Source organism: Megalopta genalis, chromosome 10, assembly GCF_051020955.1.
Source record: "Megalopta genalis isolate 19385.01 chromosome 10, iyMegGena1_principal, whole genome shotgun sequence".
NCBI lineage: Eukaryota > Metazoa > Arthropoda > Insecta > Hymenoptera > Halictidae > Megalopta > Megalopta genalis.
This window is the reverse complement of record NC_135022.1, coordinates 14,761,413-14,783,947: the sequence shown is the minus strand read 5'-3', so window position 1 is coordinate 14,783,947 and position 22,535 is coordinate 14,761,413. Positions and strand designations below refer to the sequence as shown.

Genomic DNA, 22,535 nt, shown 5'->3' with positions numbered 1-22,535 from the left:
GATCATAATGCAGGCTCTCTTTCACGCATACTCAGTTTTATTGTTAATTACCCGGTAATTCTCTGATTCTTAACATTTGCAATTAAAATTTATCTAGTTTGTAGAATTAGGTACTTTGATAATAAAAACTGAGCTGAAACTATACCAGTGAAATGTTTAATCAGAAACTAAATATAAAATTCAGTCACATCCAACTCTTTCAGTTCAAAATACGAGTTCAAATACGATCCATGAAAAGTGAGCAACGAAATAATTAAAAAGTTTTCCGATAAAATATCTTTCTCCATTTCACAGACAAAGCGTCGTAGCATCGAACAACAGTTAGATTTGTCAAATGCTCGTAGAAACATAGTTTCCAGAAAGCTTTTTCCTTCCCAAGGAAGTAGTTGTAACGCAGTTAGCCTTGTAGAGGGACGCGTGAAGCATTTCAGAACCATAATTCGCTGATGTCCATTTGCTTTTGACCGAGAAACCACCCTCGGTTCCAAGTCTGTGGCAAAGCGAACTCCATTCTGGACTTATTAAAAACCCAGCGGGTGGAATCTACATATCCATTTAGCTCGTGGCTCTCTGAATCGTACCGAGAAAATGTGATTCCACCCCCTATAGAAAGAGGACCGACGGGTCCGGCAACATTGTCGACGGTGTAGCACGGTTTGCGTGTTCCGAAATTCGCCCTTTTCGAGCCCTTGCTCCGCGTAACACGTTCCTTTTCCCACCGTGAAAAACTCTAATTTGTCTCTGTTATGCTGAAGAGGGCAGCCGTCTTGACTAACTAGGTTCTCGAGATGTTCCATTCTCCGAGAATAGACACGCTGATGAGCTGACTTCTCGAGTTCTGCAAAGGCAGACAAAAGCTTCGCCCCGACGTATCCTCCCGCTGTGCTATCCTTTTATCTGGGTCATGTGGCGGTTGCGTTGGCAGTTTTTCCGTCGGGGAATATTAGTATGCCTATTGCAATCTATCGGCAGGCCCTACTCCCACGCACGAGCTGCCGAAAACTAATCCTGAAATCTGATCTTCGATCGCGACGCTCTCCGCGCGTCCTGCCGTTGTCAACGGAGAGCTTTCTTTCTCCTGGTGAAACGAATCGATCTTTTCTGGCAGCGTCATGCAGTTTCACTGTTTCGGAATGTGCCTGGAAAATTCTGAATTATGATTCATACTACTTTCGAATTTATTGACTGCTAAAGTTCGAGCATTTCGTACATTTGATTTTGTAATCATTTGAAAGTATAAAAATAGCTTCATGAAATCCGACCGAATAAGAGACTGTATGCAAGAACGTAAAATAAAAATTATGCAAAGTCTAAACAAATTCAATCGTATCATTTTTTTAAAAGTAATACTAAAAGTAACCTTTGGTATTCGACAGGTTTAGTATTAAAAGGAAACTACTGAACGAATCAATTTGAAAAAACTACATCTTGAGGAAGAGTTCTGTTATCGTTTGACAAACTATTAAGACAATAGGTTGTATAGATTTTTGGTTAAACGTTGATAAATTTCCACTTTACAGCGACCCTATTTTCTTCCCTCATTTCTAAGATCCCCCGAATGTCCCAGTTCTGTTGAACGGAACTGTTGCATTATGCAAGAGTTGCTTGTAATAATAATAACAATTAGTTATCTTAATTGAGCTAAGTATTGAACGGAGGCCTGCGAAGCAGAATTTAGGTTTGCTCGTTACACTAATAATAGCAAATGTAATTAAACTCACTTTTGAACGGAGTTTCGGTAAATTGAATTCGTGTTTGATTGCAATAATAATAATAGTAAATGGAATTGACTTCGGTCCTGATGCAGCGTTCGTGTTCCTCTAGGAACGAAAATGTATAGAACATGTTTCACGTCCTCGAAACACGAATGCGAGGGATGCGCCGGAATCTATGCTGCGTTATTGATGTTTCGAGCATGAAACCGCAATCTCTTGGAACGGAAAACTTATGACTTACGGCGATCTGCCTTACATCCGCGAATGTACACTGGAACATCTTCGGTCTCTTTGGACTCTGACTATTCCGGTTGGAACTACTGCTATATACACATCAGTCGCTGCGGCTACGAGGAAATACAACATAAATCGTGCTTTCAAAAAGTTTCCGCTGAAAGTTCCTGTCTTAGACGAGGTCTGGAAAGTAGGTGTGCCACCGCGGCGAAAAGAAGAGGATTGCTCTCTTCGGACGAAATAGAGATACACCAAAGATTCCATAATTGATACTTTGAACCATCAGTCACAATAACAACTTTGCTCAATTTCAGTTGACCAAAATACTCAAACTCTTCCATATTATTGACAACACATATGACATTTTTTTTTAGACAGTTGACATACTTTTTATTGTATAATGATTGTAATCGAACTCATCAGTTACCGATAACTTATTTATTTATTTACAGTTTATTTTAACGTGGTTGCATTAGTTATGTGGTCATTAACGGCCATGTATTTTACAGAATTATAAGATAGATAATGAATAGGTTAATATAAATAAGATTTACAGTGGAGAAATATGCTGAATAATACTGTACCCTTTCTAGTAAGAGCGGAGAAAACGTTAATAATAACTAGTCTATGGATTTTTATGCGAAATGAAAATTGTCACCATTTCACATCCTACGACGATCGTAATAAGTTGAGATTAATGCATCGATATTCTTAAATCTCTTTCTTCTATTCAGTTTTGTTATGAATGCACAACATCCACTGTCTAATAAAGCCAAGCAAAAATACTAAAACTTAAAAGGCCAGTCTACAAGCTCGGTTGGGTTTATTTTGCAGGTGCAACAATCTACCCTCCAATCGTTTGAAGTCATTCAGATGATTACGAGGACCGCCGTACAGAGAACACAATGCAGCTTTCAATTTAATCGGCTGAAATGTTAAAAAACAACGCCGACAGAGCTTATTCAACGTTTTCTCGCGCGAAATTTGAAATCGCGATTGTTAGTAATCCGCGGAACGAGTTGGAGAACAAATCACAGCACACTTCGAAAGCGATAACTAAACGAACAGAACGAATGTTCTCCAGGAAAAGCGAACAACTCCACTTTCTGTATTAATTTTTAATTCGGTGTAATTCGGAATTCGCACAACATGGCCACTTCTTAAATTACAAGTGTTGTATAGGGGTTGCGTGTGTCCAAATATTCATTCCTGTTTTTCTAGATTAAATATTTAAACTTCTCGAACTCTCAAACTTAACACGAACCTAACGCTACCTTCTGTGCTAACGTTTAAATTGATAAACCATGAATTAGTACACCAGTTATGTATAGTTAGCTTGCGTACATTCAAACGTTCACCTTCATTTTTCTAACTTTCAAGGCTAGCCCAGACCTACCCCCGTACTTTCTGCTAATTCCCAATTTCCTACGAACACCAATTCGGATCTCGGGTCCATTTTTTCCGGGCCTGACGCAGGGGGGTTGCGGCGTATCAACCTCTACATTTCCGAACGCAGCCTGCGGAAACGGACCAGACAGAATTCGGTGGAACGAAAACTCCCCTATTTATGTGCTGGCCACTGTGTCCGCGGTTTTCGCATACAACCGCAGACGTACTAGCGCATCGTGGAGGGCTGGCCGAATGAACGAACGAGCGGACGAACAAGGGGTGCACCGGGTCTCTCGTCTAAGCGAGGGTGGGTTCTAGCATGCTCGGTGATTCACCGGCGATTCCTATTGATTCTAAACTACGTGGAAACAGCATCGGGCACTGTATCGCAAACTGTCTGGCGTCTGTGCCATTCTATCTCTCTATGTCTCTTTGTGTCTCTGTGTCTATCTACGTCTCTCTGTAACTTCCTCTCTTTCTACATCTCTCTCTTTCTCTCTCTCTCTCTTTCTACATCTCTCTCTTTCTCTCTCTCTCTCTTTCTACATCTCTCTCTTTCTCTCTCTCTCTTTCTACATCTCTCTCTTTCTCTCTCTCTCTTTCTCTCTCTCTCTCTTTCTACATCTCTCTCTTTCTCTCTCTCTCTTTCTACATCTCTCTCTTTCTCTCTCTCTCTTTCTACATCTCTCTCTTTCTCTCTTTCTACATCTCTCTCTTTCTCTCTCTCTACATCTCTCTCTTTCTCTCTCTCTTTCTACATCTCTCTCTCTCTCTTTCTCTACATCTCTCTCTTTCTCTCTACATCTCTCTCTTTCTCTCTCTCTGTCCATATATGTCTTTTTCTCTTTCTCTCTCTCTCTCTCTGTCCATACATCTCTTTTTCTCTTTCTCTACCATCCGTTTTTCTCTTTCTATGTCCCTCTGTGCCTCGCTATCACACCGTCTCTCTCGCCAGCGATCATCGGACACGGGGTGTATTAGGGTCGGGGGTTTATTAGCAACGCGTAGCCAGCCAGCCCGTTCAGCTACGCTCGGCGTCGGCGTCCATTGGAAAGAAAAAGATGCGCAGGAACGAGCAAAGTCATAGCGTTACGTTGCGCAGTCGTCGGGAACGTCGACGAACGTTATTGATTGCACGAGCGAGCAAGACGGAAGCAGCGACGGGGGTGAGCGACGGTTGCCGGGGACCAAGGGGTAGGAATATACCCAGTTTCTTAATGCACCCTACTCGACCGTTCGCTACACTGTATGGGAAAAAAAAAATCACGACCGAGAAACGATTAGAAATTCCCTTTCCGAACCAATCGAGAAGTTAAAGGGGTTAATTCCTTCTACTCTTACCCTTGGCAACCAGGTTGCTACGTTCCCTGTGCCTCCTTTAACGATTCTTCGTTCTGCGTTGCGAACGTTCTAGTATTATTTGTCAGACTCTCTTTATTTGTGCATTTATTTGTTCATCTGTATCGTAACATCGAATCGCTTTTCTTTAGTTAATTCTATTACATTTCCCTATTACGTCTAGCCGACGCCAAGTTTTTCTTTATTTGCACATTGATTTATTTGTCTGTACCGTAAAATCAGATTGTGTTGTTCGTTTCTTCTGAATCGGAACAGATGCTTTCGTATCAAAAATTTAAGAACGAAAGTAATCGAAGACATAAAGGAAACTAAAATGGTCTCTCTCGTTCTCTTAGGGAAATAATTAAGAACGAATATGCAAGATCTCTCCGGCGATTCATCTGATACTTTGTGTACGGTCTTGTTACAATTTCGTCGTATCATTCAAATATTTCCAGTTTCGTTTGTTTAAAAGTACAGTTCGGCTAGCTAGCAAAGTAGGACGCGACATGAGACTGCTTCATTAACGATTGTCCTGTGTACTCGACATCAAAATTGGGTTATTGTATTTCACACGTACATAGCTGTCATCCGACCCGTGCTCGCCATACGATACAGTTCAAATGTTCGACTTTACTCAAAAAGCTGCTGGAATTATTAACAATTAAAATTGCAAATATTTAATCTACCGCGTTGCCTGCGCAGATAAATCGTCATGTTGTTGTTGTCTGTGCAACGCGTTCCGATAATAAAGAGAATCGTACAGTAGATATCTCGAAGGTTCGGATAACACCCACTTCGACACGTCTCTGCTGCCTAACCGTGCCGAATTCTATGTGGAAGTTCGCGATCGGCGCGAGCTCGATTAAAGCAAACGAGATCGACATTTGGAAGTCGATAAATCAGCTTCTCCTCTTAATCTTCTTCTTCTTCTTTAGGTGCCGTGTCTGTATTCAGACGTTGGTCATCATCATATTTACGCGTTTTCTTTTTTATTCTCAATAACATGTATGACAACGAAACGAAAACAACGTGTACGAGATACTTCCGAAGACGATTATGTGTTTTCCTCCCATATGGCACATTGGCGTGTTGCTTTCATTGCGAATTGTCTCGTGGATAATCTCCATTCGCGTGCGAGCGTCACACGCGGACGCTCGTCCTCGTTTTCGTAATCTACCAGATGTTATTAGGAGCATTGCTTTATACATGTCGAGGAGCATAAAGAATGGTCGTGACACGTCGGTAGGCTTTATGAAGGGACGTCACATAATGATACTGTATTGCAACATCTATCACCCTATGGACAGATTTTATATTCCACGTATCACTAAGATGCAAATCTCTCTATATACTTCGAATCTTCGGAAGAACCTCGGACCTGATTAGGTATCTTACACTAACAAAATACTATGAGATTCTTGAAGAACATACGCGAGAACGGACAATTAAGACCAGTTTCACATAAAATTCTATAGATCCAGATGGCTAACTTAATCTTTGACCTCGAAGTATTTGTATGTAGGATTTTCATATCGGCCGCTACGCGAAACAGCACCCCTACTGTGCAGTCACACCACTGCCTGATGTTGCGCAGCCATGAAAGTTTCTTTCGGCCTATCCATCTTTTTCCTTCCACTTTTCCTTGTATCATAAGGCGAAGTAGATGGTATTTAGGTCCTCTAACTATGTGACCGAAGTATTCTGTCTTCCTCCTTTTTATTATATTTAGGAGTAGCCGGTCTGTATATTCATCGTCCTAAGAACGTCCTCGTTAGAAGTGTGCGAGACCCACGATATCTTCAGGATCCTGCGGTAGCGCCACATTTCAAATGCTTCCAGTTTGTTCAGCATTGTGGTTTTTAATGCCCATGCCGTATAATAGGATGGGGCACACATAGCATTTCAGGACCCTCCGACGAATATGCAATTAATAAGCAAAGAATAATTTCGACCAGGGCTGTTTCCGCCCTGATACACAACCACCGCCGTGTACGTCCACGGACAGAGTCCTCGATAATCCCCGGTTTTAATAGCGAACACATCAGAGTCACCGTATGAAATGGCCGATCTCTCCACCCCGTTTTCTGACTCCATTAAAACGGTACACGTCGAATGATTTATGAAACAATGAGGAGCACCGTTGAAACGAATCAATGGTATTGAACGACTCGATGTACCCGCGCGGAGAAAGTATACTCGAATCGCGCTGAAAGGAGCCGATTAAAATGAACACCACCACACGCCGCGAAATGACAAAGACCGTTTTGTAACGCACGTACACGCATATATTTATGCCGCCGCCGCCGGATATATCCGGCCGCGATAGAAGCGCTCGGCTCTATGGATCTTTTAATCGCGTACTCTAGTTTTCTGAACGCTCGTTAGATTGGACCTCTCGGTCTCGCTTTGTTCCGTGTTGCTTTTTCCCCTAGATTTAAAAAGCGAGTCCACTCTCGACGGCAGATATGGAAATTGCCACCGGAAACTCGCCTAAAGCCGGACACGCGTTTTATTAATCCTTGTACATTCCTTGCGCGAGGATTCAACAGTTTCCTGTTCTAGGAAATAATCCGCGACCGTGTTGCGCTATAATGCAATTGTTCCATATACGGCACAAATGAGAGAAGTTGCCTCGCGCGTTTCTGATTTTTACGTATCGAACGAACGAACTGTGTTTCATTCATTTAGACCTTTATGCTATTATTCCTGTAGACAAAAATAAACTCTTTGGGATCTAGTGGTGTGTATGAGGTGCCGTTAAAAATTGTCATACTATCATATACAATCACAACAATGTTTACATTCCTAAATCTACCTGTATTTATTAAATAGCTAGAAACTTGAATGTGGTATAAGTAAATGCACTTGATTTCGTGTGAACGAAATAGTGACATAGAATGAAAATATTTGGTCGGTGAAAATGCCTGCGTCACGGAGCTGAAATAGCTTCGGGTGCAAAGGGTTAATAGTAGCAAAGTGTATAATAAGAAACAAAGAAAATAGAAATAATGGATCCGATTGTTACGATAATCTTTAAAATCGTGAGCTGAATTTTCGAGAAGATTTATGGTAGTTTTGATTACTTAACTTCAATATCGTACTGAAAATTATGTACGGAAAGCAAGGACAATATTTCAAGCAAATCATCTGTATCGATTGTGCTAGATGAAAATGTACTAAACGCGTTAGTGTACCGGAGAACATAAACGATGCTAACGAAGGGTTAACTCGACGGTTCTCCCAGACGGTCCTAGATGAAATTTCTTTATTTCAATCGGGTTTGAATAGCATTCGAGAGCCACGTATAATTAGAATCCTCTCTGCTTCGCTTTTTAGCATCCGCTTGAAGAATAATTTTTTATCGGCTTAGCGGAAGCTGGAAGTTTTAATGAGTTCCAAACGGCGGAAAAACGGCGCTTCATTTGCATCAACTTGATAATTCTCGGATGAGTGTTCGTAATACGAATTTTGAAATGGGTTGGAAGAAGGATCCCAGCTGGAACGTGTTCGCGGATAATCTTTTTTTTTTCAAGTCTCTTCACCAAGAGAAATAAGAGAAATCATCTTTCGAGGACTTTCCCCGAATTTTTTTCCAACTATAATTGAGTTCTCAAGTTTGCAGACGTTATATATAGACTGCAGTTGCTTCCTTCAACTATTCGATGTTGACTGGTAATTAGCATTTTGAAACGTGTCTAATGATAAATTATATTGGAAAAATGTTCTTAAATTATTTTGTCAATCCTAATTTATTTTGCAAGATTCTAAACGTTACGCTGCGACTATTTGTTTCATTATTCATTGTCAGTTGACAACTTGTTTAGTGACGATTTTTGTGCATCCTTTTACTAAAAGAAATAAGAAAAAGTATATTTGCAAAACGCTTCTAAATTTGTAACATTATTCATTGCTGGTTGAAGGTTAACATACTAGAACCTGACTATAAATCATTTTCGCTCGTATTTTTACTAAGAGAAATAAAAAAGATCATATTTAGCAGACGTTTTGAAATTTGTTCGTCAACCATTATCATATTCGCAAAATTGCAGAGATATTAGACTTCAAATTATACGTTTTAATTATTTATTATTGATTGACATAGGAACGTTTTTGCCAAGAGAAGTAAAAAAGAATCATGTTCGGAAGACGTTTCGAAATGATTTCGTTAATTACAATTAATCCCAAAGGTTGCAGACATTTTACTGCGATTATTCATTTCGTTTATCCATTGTTGGTTGTTACTGAGCACACAGAAACGTATCCCCCGACAATTTCTCGACTCCCATCGCCGAGGAAGATCATTTTTGATGGCTGTCCTCCCGTCTTCCCGCAACATAATTAATTCTCCAAGTTTAAGGACTCCTGCTTCGGTTATCCAAAGTTGGCTGTTGTCTCTGATGGTCTTATTACGTCCCCGGGAAAAAGATAAAACGTCAAATGTTGACCAAGCAATCACGCGAGAGGAACTTTCCAAACTAAGTCAACATCCCCGGCAACCTGGCGCAAAGTTTGAACCCGAAGTTAGCCCCAATGACATTAGCACCACTACTACACCCCATGTAGATATCTGTCTTTAGAGTCTGCACACACACACACACACAGAGACTTTGGCCCAACGATTCTTGTCGGTCGGTCCATAACGCTTCCCAGCTACTTGCGGCAAGAATCATTAGAGCAGTAAATATTAGGAAACCGAAGTTTCCCCCCTCCTCGAGCCTGGCTGATAATTAGAAAAGTGCCGACTCATGCGCCCGGAAGAAATCGAGCTTGTCCCGCTGCATCGGCACTCTTGCGACTGATTGAACTCGCTTCTGTGTTGAATTGATTCGCTCCGACGTACGGCGGCTCTCAGAGTCATTCGAACGACTGTGGAAAGACATCGGTTGCACCTTGCTTTCACGATTATTCGTTTCGTTCGAGCCGAGTGCACGGTGAGTTCCTTTCATCGGTGAAAAGGATCGAATGAAATAAGAATGTTACTTAGTATCTTCACACACGTTTCAAAATGCCTTCACATTTTTTAACTCTCGAAAATGATTAAAGAGCCGGTTGCTATTTGTGTATGTAAAGATCAATTGCTCTTTTAAGACGAAATTTTATCGCCTGCGTTTTGAATATTCGTAATCGTGATTAATTAATTATTAATTATTTAATAAAAAGTGTATAGTGAAAGTATATAATCGTGTGTATAAAAAAGTGTGCAAAGTAAAAAGTGTGTAATCGTAATTGATTAATTATTAATTATTTAATAAAAAGTGTATAAGTAACACAATATAAATCATCGTTTGAAAAAAGTGTGCGAAGTAAAAAGTGTATAATCGTAATTAACACGTTCCGTGCCGAGCTTTTTTTACTCGAATCTTCACACTTTGATATTTTACTAAAACTTGATGTATTACGTGCAATTATTAATTCTCGTACACATAACAATGTAACAAAAACTTATCAACGCCCATTCTTGCGATGGAAATTGATTCTTCGGTTCTAAATTTCTTGTAAACAATTTGTTCAGTTCACTAAGTAAACATGCAAGCGATGGTACACGTGGCACGGAACGTGTTAATTAATTATTAATTATTTAATAAAAAGTGTATAAGTAACACAGTATAAATCATCGTTTGAAAAAAGGTGTTTCTAAATCAAATATGATATATTGTAAGTATACTGGAACAAAACTAAGGTAGCATATGTTCGATATCGAACACCTGATCTTATACATTGTACTTCAAACATGTCCCCTTGCTCTAACATATTCTGTTCTGCTCTGCCACCGAAGATACAATTTGCTTCCGCGTCTACAGAGCGCATAGCGCGCTTGAATTTGACCGATCGTACAGCAGGACTTAAAAATCATCGAGATCGATGCAGGGTTGGTTCACCCACAGAGAGACATTAATATTCATCTTTCAGGGACCGAATAGACCCGGGCGAGTTCGTCGTTCGAATAACAATGAGCGTCACACCGCACGTCCACACTCGCACGCCGTTCGATGACGAATGAATGGTTGAACGATTGAATGATGATATGACAGAATGTACGTACGTTACGTACCTTTCAGGTGTTTCGGGCAGCACACGAACTCGACACCAGAGAACAATGATATGCCGCAGGGCAGAAGCATCGCGAAGCTCCTCAGGTTCATGTTTCTCTCCCTGCATGTGTCCGCGGCGGTCGCGTTCCATCTGCAAAGAAGAATTCAGCCGGCGTTCTTTATCAGAGAATATCACAGAGGCTGGACGATCCGTAAAGAGAACGGTTTAGGGGAAATTCTTGTCGAAGATGCCGGTCGAGAGGCAACGCAGAGCCTCGACCGAATCCTCTTACAGGCGAACTAATTTCGCCGGGTCGCGAGAAACAATCCAAGAAAGTCGATTAAGCCCCGGTCAATCGATACGAAGTTTTCAAACGCCACGATCCCGGGAACTGTTGTGCCGATACTTGGAACGTGCATATAATAATTTCAGGTCCGCTCGGAAAAGACGAAACCAGTTCGCGGAATATTCGTGGGGTATTTTTACTCGCTTCGCTTGTCGTTAGACGTTCTTATAACGTTTCCGAGACGTGCTGTGCTTAATATTTCACAACCGTACGACACTTAAAAATAAAACCGTTGGAGATTCATGGTTTTAAATATTCACTTTACCGAAATATTCACTTTACCATTCAATTACCAACGCGAATCAATTTGCAAATAATCAATCTGGCTTGCAAATAATGCTTCGAACAAATTCTGCTGCTTATGAAGTGTTTGTGAAGTGATGTTAAATAGACAGATTGATCCAAACACAAGTATTCTATGTAACAAGAGTAATGTGGAAAAGTAAAATTGATTAGATAAAATATTTGTAAAATGGAAGGTAAGAGAATTATTCTTGCACGATGCTAATCTAAATAACGTTCAAGCTTTCTGTGAGAATATTTTTGCAAGAAATATTCTCAGCATGAACGTTTTATTTCAATCGAACTTTTAAGACTCTATTTAAATTAAACTATGAAGACTCTATTTAAATTAAGCTATGAAGTCTCTATTTCAATTAAACTATGAAGACTCTATATAAATTGAATTATGAAGAACGTCTAAATATCACGATTTCATATTTTCAGATGGACTTCGTAATGGAGAATATTTGATTTCGGAAGTTCGTAGATGTACATATTGGGCTGAAAAGGGCGTAGGTATGGTATCGGAGACAATGCGGCAATTCCCGTAGCGAATAGATCCGGCAGTTAAGGTGTTAAGTCTCGGCGCAGAGCATCGTTCTCCGTTTTCATTAACTATAAAACACGATCCCATACTTCTGGCAGGTGTGGCGCACGGTTGCACGGGAATCGATAGTTGGCTCGTTGCCTTCGGTGTTCGTTGAAATTCTGTTCCTTACCTATGAGATTCCCAGCATTTCGTCTGATTGTGGAGGTGGTCGAAGAGGCACCCTTCCGGAACGAGCAACGCGTCGCTTTGGAACGGGCCCTCTGAAATGAAATAGCCGTGAACAGAAACGAGTCGAACTTTCCGCGGAAGCGTACGCCTGCATCGGCAGAATCCGCGAAACGCAAATCGGCTTCGTTCCCAGCGCGGAGTTTTGTTTGGCGTATTCGCGGGAAAAGGATTTATAATTTCCTTTCGTTAGCGGCACGCTTTTGAAATGATTTCTCCTAGCGTTTCGACGAGCAGCACGCGAAAATGCTTCGTTCATTTTTTAATTCTACGAGAGCTGTAGAAATTATATTTTTGGACGCCGATTTTTTTTCTGAAACTGTATAATTTTTATTCGAAACGGGATGGGAGTTGAAATATTCGTCACTTTTTTTTTTATTATACGAATGTTTAATAAAGTGTCTTGTAGTGAATAATTCTTTTTTTTTTAATTTATGGTATCTTCAGTCGGTTGGCTTCAACAGTGTCGCTAAGCTTGGTAGAATTATTTACGAACGTTCTGCGAGTCGACAAAACATTTCAAAGTCGAGGGATCTCTTTGGATGCAGGGCTGGCCGTTTCATTGAATTTATGCAAGTAGTTTATTCAACGGGTTGACGTCCTTTATTATACAATGCAAACGTGTGTTTCCAAGTACCTACGGCGTGCAATTAGAAGTACGTAAACAAAGAAAAAAGACGAAGTTAAGAAGAAGCTAATTAGGTTATCGGATATTCTAGATGGTGATAATTTTTTTGTAAATTTCGTGAACACCCAATAGATCGTAAAAATGTTTCAAAGTGGAGAAGTATCTTGATGGTCGCGCGTTCGAGGGTGCTTTTGCCGAAGCGATGCGACCGGTTGCAACCAATTAGGTAATCGAAAGGTGAGCACAAAGTTTTATCGATTCGCGGGGTTCTACAAATTTCAGGGACACCCTGTAGATACGTGTGTCTCTACTCAACCCCTTAATACGAGCTCTCTGCCGCTATACGCGGCACTCGACAACCCGAAGAATCAATACGGCAGAAACTGCAAATCAGAGTCACTCTGCTGGGATTGAACGTAAACTCGTAAAAGATTCTAAGGTGGCGGTCACGATCGGATTATGGGGAGGGTCTTTCCACCGACTTTCCAGCATCGTCTAATAATTTCCAATTTTCATCGAACGTTCCACAGACACGTTGGCAAATGCTAAACATATTTTCCTGCCGGTAGAAAACGTTTCCTTTTCAGCGATTTTCATGAATATTTCGCGAAGTTATAATCTCTTTCTCGAAATTGATTTAGCTGTATTTTCATTATATATAGCAATTTTTCCAACAGCTTTAATTAATTGTTTTTTGGTTTGGTTTTGTCCATGATTGAAATCGATTTAAAGATCGTATAACTTGACGTAAATAAAGTCTCAAAGACTATAATGCATGTTCGATTGAAATTTCTACAATTCATTCTAGATACTGTCAGCCTTCATTGGTAGTAAAATTATATTTTTCTGTTGACTTTATTATACTTTTCTTATCGAGAAATATTTATGAAAAATTCGCCGCGATCTTCGCGTTTTTATTTCGGGAAGATAAAACCTAGAAACGGTTCATTAAAAGTGTATTAAAAGAATTGCTAAACAGAGCGAAAAGATGAGTAAACACAGTATATATAGAGGACATTATAATACTGAATGTATACCTGTATAAAATTTAATAAAAAATTCACGAGAGGCTAAAATAGCCCCTAAAAAATTAAGCGCGGCGAAGGAGCGAGAAACGTCGTTAAACAATAACACATCTATAAAAACGTATTACAACCAATGTCAGCCCTGTGCCTTCATTCGATGTAGCAGTTAAAAAAAGAAATCCGGATTATCGCGCATTCTTTTTTCGGACGTGCCGTTCGTCTCGCAGCACGCGATATTTGAAAAACTGTTTATGGGTAAGTGTTATGTTGAAATATCGTTGCCGGTAAACGCAGTATTTTAAAAAGCTGCACCACGAAATCCGTATTTCCCTGCATTTTTCGGTGATTTTAATTTGTCACAGCCTGAATTTTCACCAGGGGAAAAAATACGGAGAAATTACTTAGCGTGTGCTTCGCTAATTGCAATGTTCCAGATTTTATCTGAATTTTTATACGGCTGCGCCCGCGGGGAATAAAAGGCCCGTTTCCATTGAATATTTCCAGAATTGATGGAGATTTCTGCATCTCGATGTTCGATCTTTTTTCAGGGAAAATATATTACCGCATCCGCCTCATTAAATATTTGTGTAACAAATCTCCCTTGTTCAACACAATTTTGCTCTTCTGTTTGATTATTCCCTAATGGTCGTTAGTGGACCGCTGTTCTGGAAATTTATGGCAGGAATTACTAGGGTAAATTTCACAGTTGGACTACTGCGATTCAGAATATAAATATTGTTATTCGACTATGTGTGATTTGTCATTTGATTTAAATTTTTAAGGCTTTGTTAAGGTATGTGTCTAGAAGGAGTACATTAAAGAATATGTTCTGGACCATTAAACTTAATAAAACAAGAGAAACATATCTATCCGACTCCTAATTCTTACAATTGTTATATAACACATTTTTAAACGAACAGAAACACTACAAACAACTTTTATAATTCATTTATAATTCATTCATAATTCATTTATAAGCAAATAAACAATACATATTGCCTACACTTGGTTCGATTAGTTACAAGCGACGCTAATAAAATAATTTTAAAGTTATTCATTCTCATTTTAGATTTGTGCTGTTAAAGGAGGGATTTTTTGTCTGTCATTTTATCGATTAAACACCGAGGAACAAATTAAGTTCGCAAAATAAAGGGTAAGGGTTAAATTTCGATTTTTCCAACGAACAAATTGTTCCACGGACAAACAGACAAGAAGAAGCAAAACGAGCAAAATGTAGAATATTTTCTGCGCCAGCGCGAAAGAAACTGCTGCGGAAAGGTGCAGCAGAATATTAAAGAGAGCGCGCCGTGAAAAAGGTAATTAGTGATCTCGCGGTCTTTAAAAGTGAAATAAATGAAGACCTCGGCCGCGATACGGCAACGACTGATTATCGAATGGCGTCAATGATGCTGTTAAACAGCCATTCGATGGATGTATAGAACGGTTTACCCTCGTTAAAGTGCACGATCGTAGCCTGTGTTGCGCGCAAACGGTTCAAATATACTCTTAATTAGAACGGTGAATGGCCGACGGTAAAAAAGTTGATACGTTTAACGTTCATTCAATACAGGCGCGAATTTCAGTTTGCGTTCCTCGGAATTGAGAGTCGTATGATCCGAACGGCGAAATAACCGGTCCGCGACTTCTCTGCGCGCAAAATTACAAGCTTTCGTTTTCAAGACTCCGCGCCGGTTTTACTTTCCCGTGTAATTTCATTGATTAGTCCGCTGAAGGATTTCTCGAGGAAATACTTTCGTAATCGCGAGGTGCGAAGTCCGAAATGTGCAGTTTCCAGAGAGATTTAAAATTCAATTCGTTCGTAGCGGTTTAAAGAGATTTTTAATGCTGAACGACGATATCTGCTGTTTGGAGAAATAATTTGATTCTGAAATAGGACGTCGAGGTGCCGAAAAATATTGAAAAGTTATATACGATGTTTAACATTTTTTATCTTCATATTCTGAAATCAGTTTCGATTCGAAATATTTTATACGTTTTACCAATATTTACCAATTTTCGATGTCGAGTCAAATCTGCAGGGAAATGTCCCATTTTCAGATACATATATGAATTGTTACAATATATGGAAATGTGTGTCTCGACAGATTTATTGCGGCTCGAAGTTAAGATCGTTCAACAAATTCTCCAGTATGCAGGAATAATTTAGGTCAAGAATGTACTTTGCTTCTGCAATTGTGGAATAGAACGTCTGAAATATGCAATTTTGAGCTACACGTTATAAAGTATCCGCGATTCATGGAAATGTGCGGTTTAATAAATTCACTGTGGTTCGGAGCCACAAATTTTTAACGCCGAACAAAGTCTGCGGTATGAAGGAATAGCTTAGAATAATTTCGTCGTCTGTACGTACCGAGACATCTGTAGGGCTTGACCCAACGTGACAATTTGCATTTGGTTCTTGCAGGCTTGCACCAACCGCTGACCCTTACGTAGTGCGATGACTCGACAATGTTGGTGATGTCTCTCTTAGGATAAGCCTGAAAACGTCGCCACGAATTATAGCAACTGTGTCACTTTATGGAAAAAATATTTAACAAGATAAAGATGCAATGAAATCGGCAAGTTCATTGAATTTTACGACAGATAACGGGGCACGCTTCTTTAAAAAAAAAAAACTCTCTATCGAAAGCATTCATTTATTGCATCTCAAACGCACATAGCTCAATTATCGTAGCGATATCTTTGATAAAATGCTTATATATCCAGTTTACTTTCATCAAGATAACGAGCTACACATATTTTATGAATGTTCTAGCTTCTGCGAGGTTCTAATTGAAGTACTCGCTAATTCCTTTTTGCTTCACATCGTCGGAAGTAATTAAATTGCTTCGACAAGCGAAAGGAATAACGAAAGGAAAAGATACCTTCTTGTTCGAGATTTCGATACGGTGTTCTTATTTATGCTCGCGGAATATAAGTTTATGCATAATTGATTTCATTTGAATAATTGCCGTAATAGAATCAGCTCTCATGCCAATAAAATTCGCAGTTCCCTGAATGACCCGTGCACTGAAAATTGCATTATTGCCTTTTAAGCTAATTTATGGTGCTCTCTGCCATCATTAATTCATTTACCACTACTACGGCTGATACTACTAGTTGAATACATTCGAAGAACTAATGATAACTATTGAATTACAGACATTTATGCATTTGCGTGTAGTTCGTTCTTTCATACACGCCTGTGCCGCTATAAAATGTAGAGCCACTAATGAACTACTAATATTTGCCGAGCTTTTACGGCTTCTTAATGCATCAACACAGAAACGTGAACATCTGAGTCTAATTTGTACCAACGATTCTAAACTAATTCTTACAAAGTCATTAAATTTTGCGGTCATTAATGCATCAACGCAGAAAAAAATGAACATTTAAGTCCTGTAAAATTTTCAATCAGTTCTTACAATTTCATAAAAATTTGCATCTGCTAAAACAAACGATACACAAACTCTTCATAAAAATGCATTATCTCCTCCGAAAAAACCAATCAATATTCTCAAATTCTCTAAAGGTTTGAAATCATCGACAGGAAAATTTCAATTGCAAATCGACCGATAGAAAACGCTTCCTACACAAAAATCCGCAGGCGGCTGCAATTGCAACGAACGATTACGTACGACGTGCGTAAAAGAAGAAAATAAAAATCGAATACATGCACATAGAATTTCGCCGGGGGATTCAAGAGACTGCGGAGGTGTACTCGCAGCGTTAATTTCGATCAATTGACGGTCCAGAATATAAAAAAAATAATCGTAACATATTGTACTGCAAATATTGAAAAATAGTGACAAGTAGAGTAGTGCCTTCTTTAGTTAAATTATCCAATTAATAAAATCATTTTTAACACTATAAACCTATCGAGGTCTAAAAGCGACTAACAAAAATTGCCTCATAAAAATCACAAGATAGAATCTATTCGAATTTTTCACAATTTTTGTAACAACGTGTACCCGAATAAAGGAATAAACAATTCAACAATTTTTAATGGAAGCAGCTCTATGACTTAAATAATTATGAAATAAGAAATGTGAAACCGGTCATTTGACCGGCGGTGATAGGTTTTGCATTAACGCTCTATTTAGAATATTCCAGCTTTGCTTGAAAGCTGAAAGGCCCGCGATGTTCCAAATTTTTTTAAATATCCTGAAAAATAGCAAACTAGTAGACAAGACATTTCAACTAAGGACGGCAGAGCAGTGGCAGTGGCAGTAGTAAGTAGTAAATAGTGCAATTAATAAAACAATTTGCATATAGTTTTTATATTTTCCACATATATTTCCTTAATGTATTCTACCATTCGCAGTTTTCATAAATAACTATAAAATAAATTTGCCTGTTTTTGTGCAAAGTATCGTTGAAGAGAAGAATTCTCAATAGAGAATTTGAGACTATATTTCAAACTCTTCGTGAACAGTACACGAGAATTTATCATAATCTATCGTACACGCGTGATAATCCTATTTAGCCGATGGATTAATCCTCGAGTATCGAAGCCGAACAATCGCAACGAGTATCGGCGACAAAATGGCGTGCAATGCGTGCAGAAGGAGAACGCGGGTTCGTGTTCGATTAAGGACTTTTTACGGACCGGTTGCGTGGCCGTGCCCATTGGAAACGAACGACGCGACGTGATCGTGGGAGGTACGACGGACGGTCTTCTCCAAGGACGAGGTACATTATGCTCACCTTCTTGCAGTATTCGAGGATGTCGAGTTTGTCCGTCATGCAGCTCTTGGTGTCGGCGGACGAGACCCAGCGGCCCTGCTCGCCCATGTGCTGCGCCAGATACACGTCGCCGGCCTCGCATAATGTCGCAACCTTCGCAAAGTGTTTTCGCATAAAAAGAAGTAGACAGTCACCCCTTTCGCTGTCACACAGGCTGATCTCCCCCGCGAAATAAACGGGAGACGCCGCACCGCGTCGCGACGCGGACACTTCGCCTCTCTCTCTCTCTCTCTCTCTCTCTCTCTCTCTCTCTCCGACATGCGATAAATCTTAAAACGCGGAGAAAACTTAGCGAACGCGCGCGCGAACGACCTTTTCAAACCGGGCTGCACGGTCTGAATACAAAAATTCCCCCGGTTATCTTTGCCAGCACGAGGGAGAAATGCTCGTCCGGGAACGTTCCCGGCACCTGGCACGCGAAAATCTTCGGGATTCTTGTCTGCGGACGAGGATATAGGGGTGGAACGGTTCTCCAGACGGTTCAACCACCCCTAAATGCCCAGGCTGAGTCTTAGATGGGACAGCCGGCTCTTGGATGAACGATGATTCGAGCGGAGTCGGCAGAAACGCTTTTGTATAGACTCTAAAACTAAATAACACTTTTGACACGTTATTTACTGGCTACTAGTCCATGTTTCTTGGGAATTTACGTTTCACGGTGGATTTAACAGTGAATTCCGAATTCGGATGGCGGCTGAACCAGGTATTTCATGAATTTATGGTACAGTCTTCGTGATTCTAGTTTATGGTTCAACTATTGGAAACTCGAACATGTTAATTTGTGAAATAGTGATGCTCGAAATAAACTATATATTCTATCCATTGATCCCTCGCTTTAATAATCTACTAGATATGAATGTTATTCATATCTTCGGATACGAAACACTCTGTTATCAGAATCCAAGAGTAAAAGTAAACAAGAAAACTAGAAACAAAAATTGTTTCGTTCTAGTAGAAAAATGATTAAAAACGTAGTAGTGCTAATCAACGTATCTATTAACCTTGACCTAACCGCGGGCGAGTTTTATTTGTTACGGAGATGCGTCCTAAGAATTAGATGAAAAAGGATATAAGAAGAGAAAGAATTTACGAAAAATAAGAATTTATATTAATATCGTGTTACATCTTCAGGAAACGTGGCTATTTTGTTCAACAAGAAACACTAAAGGAAATCTAAATTAAGAAAATATTTCGTCGCGGCTGAATTTTACGAAATATTTAATGAAACAAAAATTTCGAATCTTAAAAGTTCGACAATTACTGGCAGTCTTAACAGAGACCAAAGAGTTAATGGATTATTATCCGAACATTGCGATTAAAGATAGTTTCATTCTCCAAGAAAACAAACAACCCACAAATTGCCAATATTTCCAATGTTGCTTTCGGTGGACGTAATGTATAATCAATTGGCAAAACGGAAGTAGGAAAAGATGATCGATCGTTTCATAAGTCGATACGAATACCGTGAGAATACATGAACGAATGTTGCAAGAAACGAGACCGCGACTTTGCATGCATATTCATTCGCGATGCTGCATATAATTGTCTGTTTCACTTTCTTCCCTGCTAACTTAAAATGGCCATAATTCGTCCAATTTAATTACATACGTTTCAATATCACTCGAACATCATTTCCTGCTCCACTTTCATCCTTGAAAAACCAATTACGTCCGCTCGAGGGGCTCTCTCTCGTTCAAATAATTTCCCTGTATCCACCGCACTGTTTACTCGGCTCTATCATCATTTCGCCATTGAATCGGCCGCATGTTTTATGCATAAATCGACTCCATTGAACCATTACCGATGTATTAAGAAACATCGCGTCAACGTTCCACAAAAGCCGCGATAAAATCGAGGTCGGGCCCGATCCGAGTCGAGCCGGAGGCTCGTTACTGGTCTCTCTCGTTCGGCCATACAGAGAGAGAAAGAAAGACAGAGAGAGAGAGAGGGAGAGAGAGAGACGAGTGGAGAGAAGAAAATTAGCTGGCGAATCGATGCGAGGTTGGAGCCACGAACGGAAATGATTTGAGACGCGTCTTCGTCGTCTACAAGCTGTGATCGAAAGAAGTTGGACTCCGGCTGAACATCTTAGGTGTAGAGAGCAATTTTTAAGATAGAATCTGCTCAAACTCCATCAATCTGTGTGCAGTCTTCTTTCACGCAATTCTTTCAAAATTATTCATAAATGTCCGACGAATGGAAAAATTTATCGAACAAGCGTCTGCAGCAGCGTTGGACATTATTCGAATTGTTGCGAATAAATGTTTATCTACGGTAATTATCCGATGGAAAAATTTTTAGTCGAATATTTTTTTCGAATAATGATTATTCATTATTCGCCATAAATTATTCTATCTACTTATTCGAGTAATTCTTTACTCGAACAGAGATTGTAAAATTATTCGAATAATAATGCGAATTATTGTTGACTGTGCTTGTTTTTATGTAATTTTATGATATATTCAGTCCGATTGCAAATTAATGCGACAGTAACGAATAACTAATTTTATTCGTCAATCTTTACCTCTTCATCTGAATAAAATTTTGCCCAACTCGTCTGCCCAACTTGTCTGCTGTCATTCGACACGACTTCTTCCGCGTCACGTTTTTACAGTATCTACCTTTGAAGTACTATTTCCCTTCCGGGAAGAACGAGAAGATACGAAGAATAGAAGACCGCAGCATTTTGAATGTTTCTCTGACAAATATTTGAAGTATGACAAAAGACCTCGCGTTTCTCCTTTGTTTTCTCATGTCTGTTGCCACATAACAGAGCAGTAGGATCATGATTCTGCTAAATTGATCGCAACACACGTTAGAATGGAATTTGATTCAGTTGAATGGAATTTAGCAAACCGATACACAAAAGTGTGCAACATTGGCCTGCAAAGCCACTTGTTTTACGTAATGCCGATGCAGAAGAATACATTTAATTCGATGCCTGTATCATCAAACTCGTACTAAATTGTTCATAAAACACGTTAAGATATCTATAGCTGGTTGAAATTTGGCAGACTGATAGGCAAGAGTACATGGAATTGACCTGTAAAGTTGCTAAGCGTGATATCGATGCAGGAGAATAAATTCCGTTCGATGTTCTTATGATCGCACCTAGTATTCTCAGATCGTAGAACTGCACGATCTAGCTCCTACCGAATTGCTCATAAAACACGTTAAGATATCTGCAGCTGGTTGAAATTTGGCAGACTGATAGGCAATAGTATATAGTATTGACCATTAATACCTATACGGAAAAATAAATTCAGTCCGATGTCCTTTTCTGATCCTTTTGTGTCTTTCTGAAATTGCTCGTTGCAAACGTTGAGCCAATAGCAGCTCGATCAAATTTGTCGAACCGGTGGACAAAGGTATACAGAATCGACCTGCAAAGCCATTAAACTCTATCTGATCTCATTGCCGTGAAATTATATAGAGTCCAATTTCATTTCGGTCGCAACTTGTATTCTCGAATCGCGAAACCACACGATCAAGTTTCGACCAAATCGTTCGTAGCAAACGTTGAGACAGTCACACTTCAATAAAATTTGGCAGTTAGAGAAAAAAAGGTACATAAAATTGATCTGTGAAATATGATACTAAAATTCTTATGCGATCCCATTGTCGACGAACATTTTTTTCCTGTTTCATCTTTACGCAGAGGACGGTGAACAGCCAGATGTAAGATCGCGGTGCGACGTCCGGGGGCTCGATGACATTCGTAAGAAAAAGGAAACGTGCACTCTCGAGTGGTACTCACCTGCGGCTCTGATCTTCCTCCGGCTGGTGCCAACTCGAGCCTCTCCGACACCGCCTGCAATGCAGAAAACACCACGGTGAAATTCAGCACGCGTGAAACAGTACGCCCCGCGACGACGCAACGCGGACGCAACACGAGAGAGGCGAGTTTTTTTGCCGGCGCAGCGTCTCTCGTTGATACATACCCTCCCTTGAAAATTTTCACGCGTCCTTCCGTCAATTTCATTCGAGGAAATCCGGTAAAGCTGACTCTGCGCGCCGGAAG

The 22,535-nt window shown here is 39.9% G+C and overlaps 1 protein-coding gene across 3 annotated transcripts in view; it reads right to left on the bottom strand.

Moving 5' to 3' along the window:
- Appl (amyloid-beta-like protein) overlaps window positions 1–22,535 on the bottom strand; it is a 53,483-nt gene that overhangs the window by 7,110 nt on the left and 23,838 nt on the right. For all 3 annotated transcript variants that reach the window (XM_033469984.2, XM_033469986.2, XM_033469985.2), the window contains exons 2-6: window positions 22,272–22,325; window positions 18,476–18,607; window positions 16,140–16,266; window positions 12,060–12,150; window positions 10,732–10,862 (exon numbers count right to left, since the gene is read on the bottom strand). In XM_033469984.2, coding sequence (XP_033325875.1) covers window positions 10,732–10,862; window positions 12,060–12,150; window positions 16,140–16,266; window positions 18,476–18,607; window positions 22,272–22,325 — 535 coding nt within the window. The remainder of the gene's footprint in view (window positions 1–10,731; window positions 10,863–12,059; window positions 12,151–16,139; window positions 16,267–18,475; window positions 18,608–22,271; window positions 22,326–22,535) is intronic.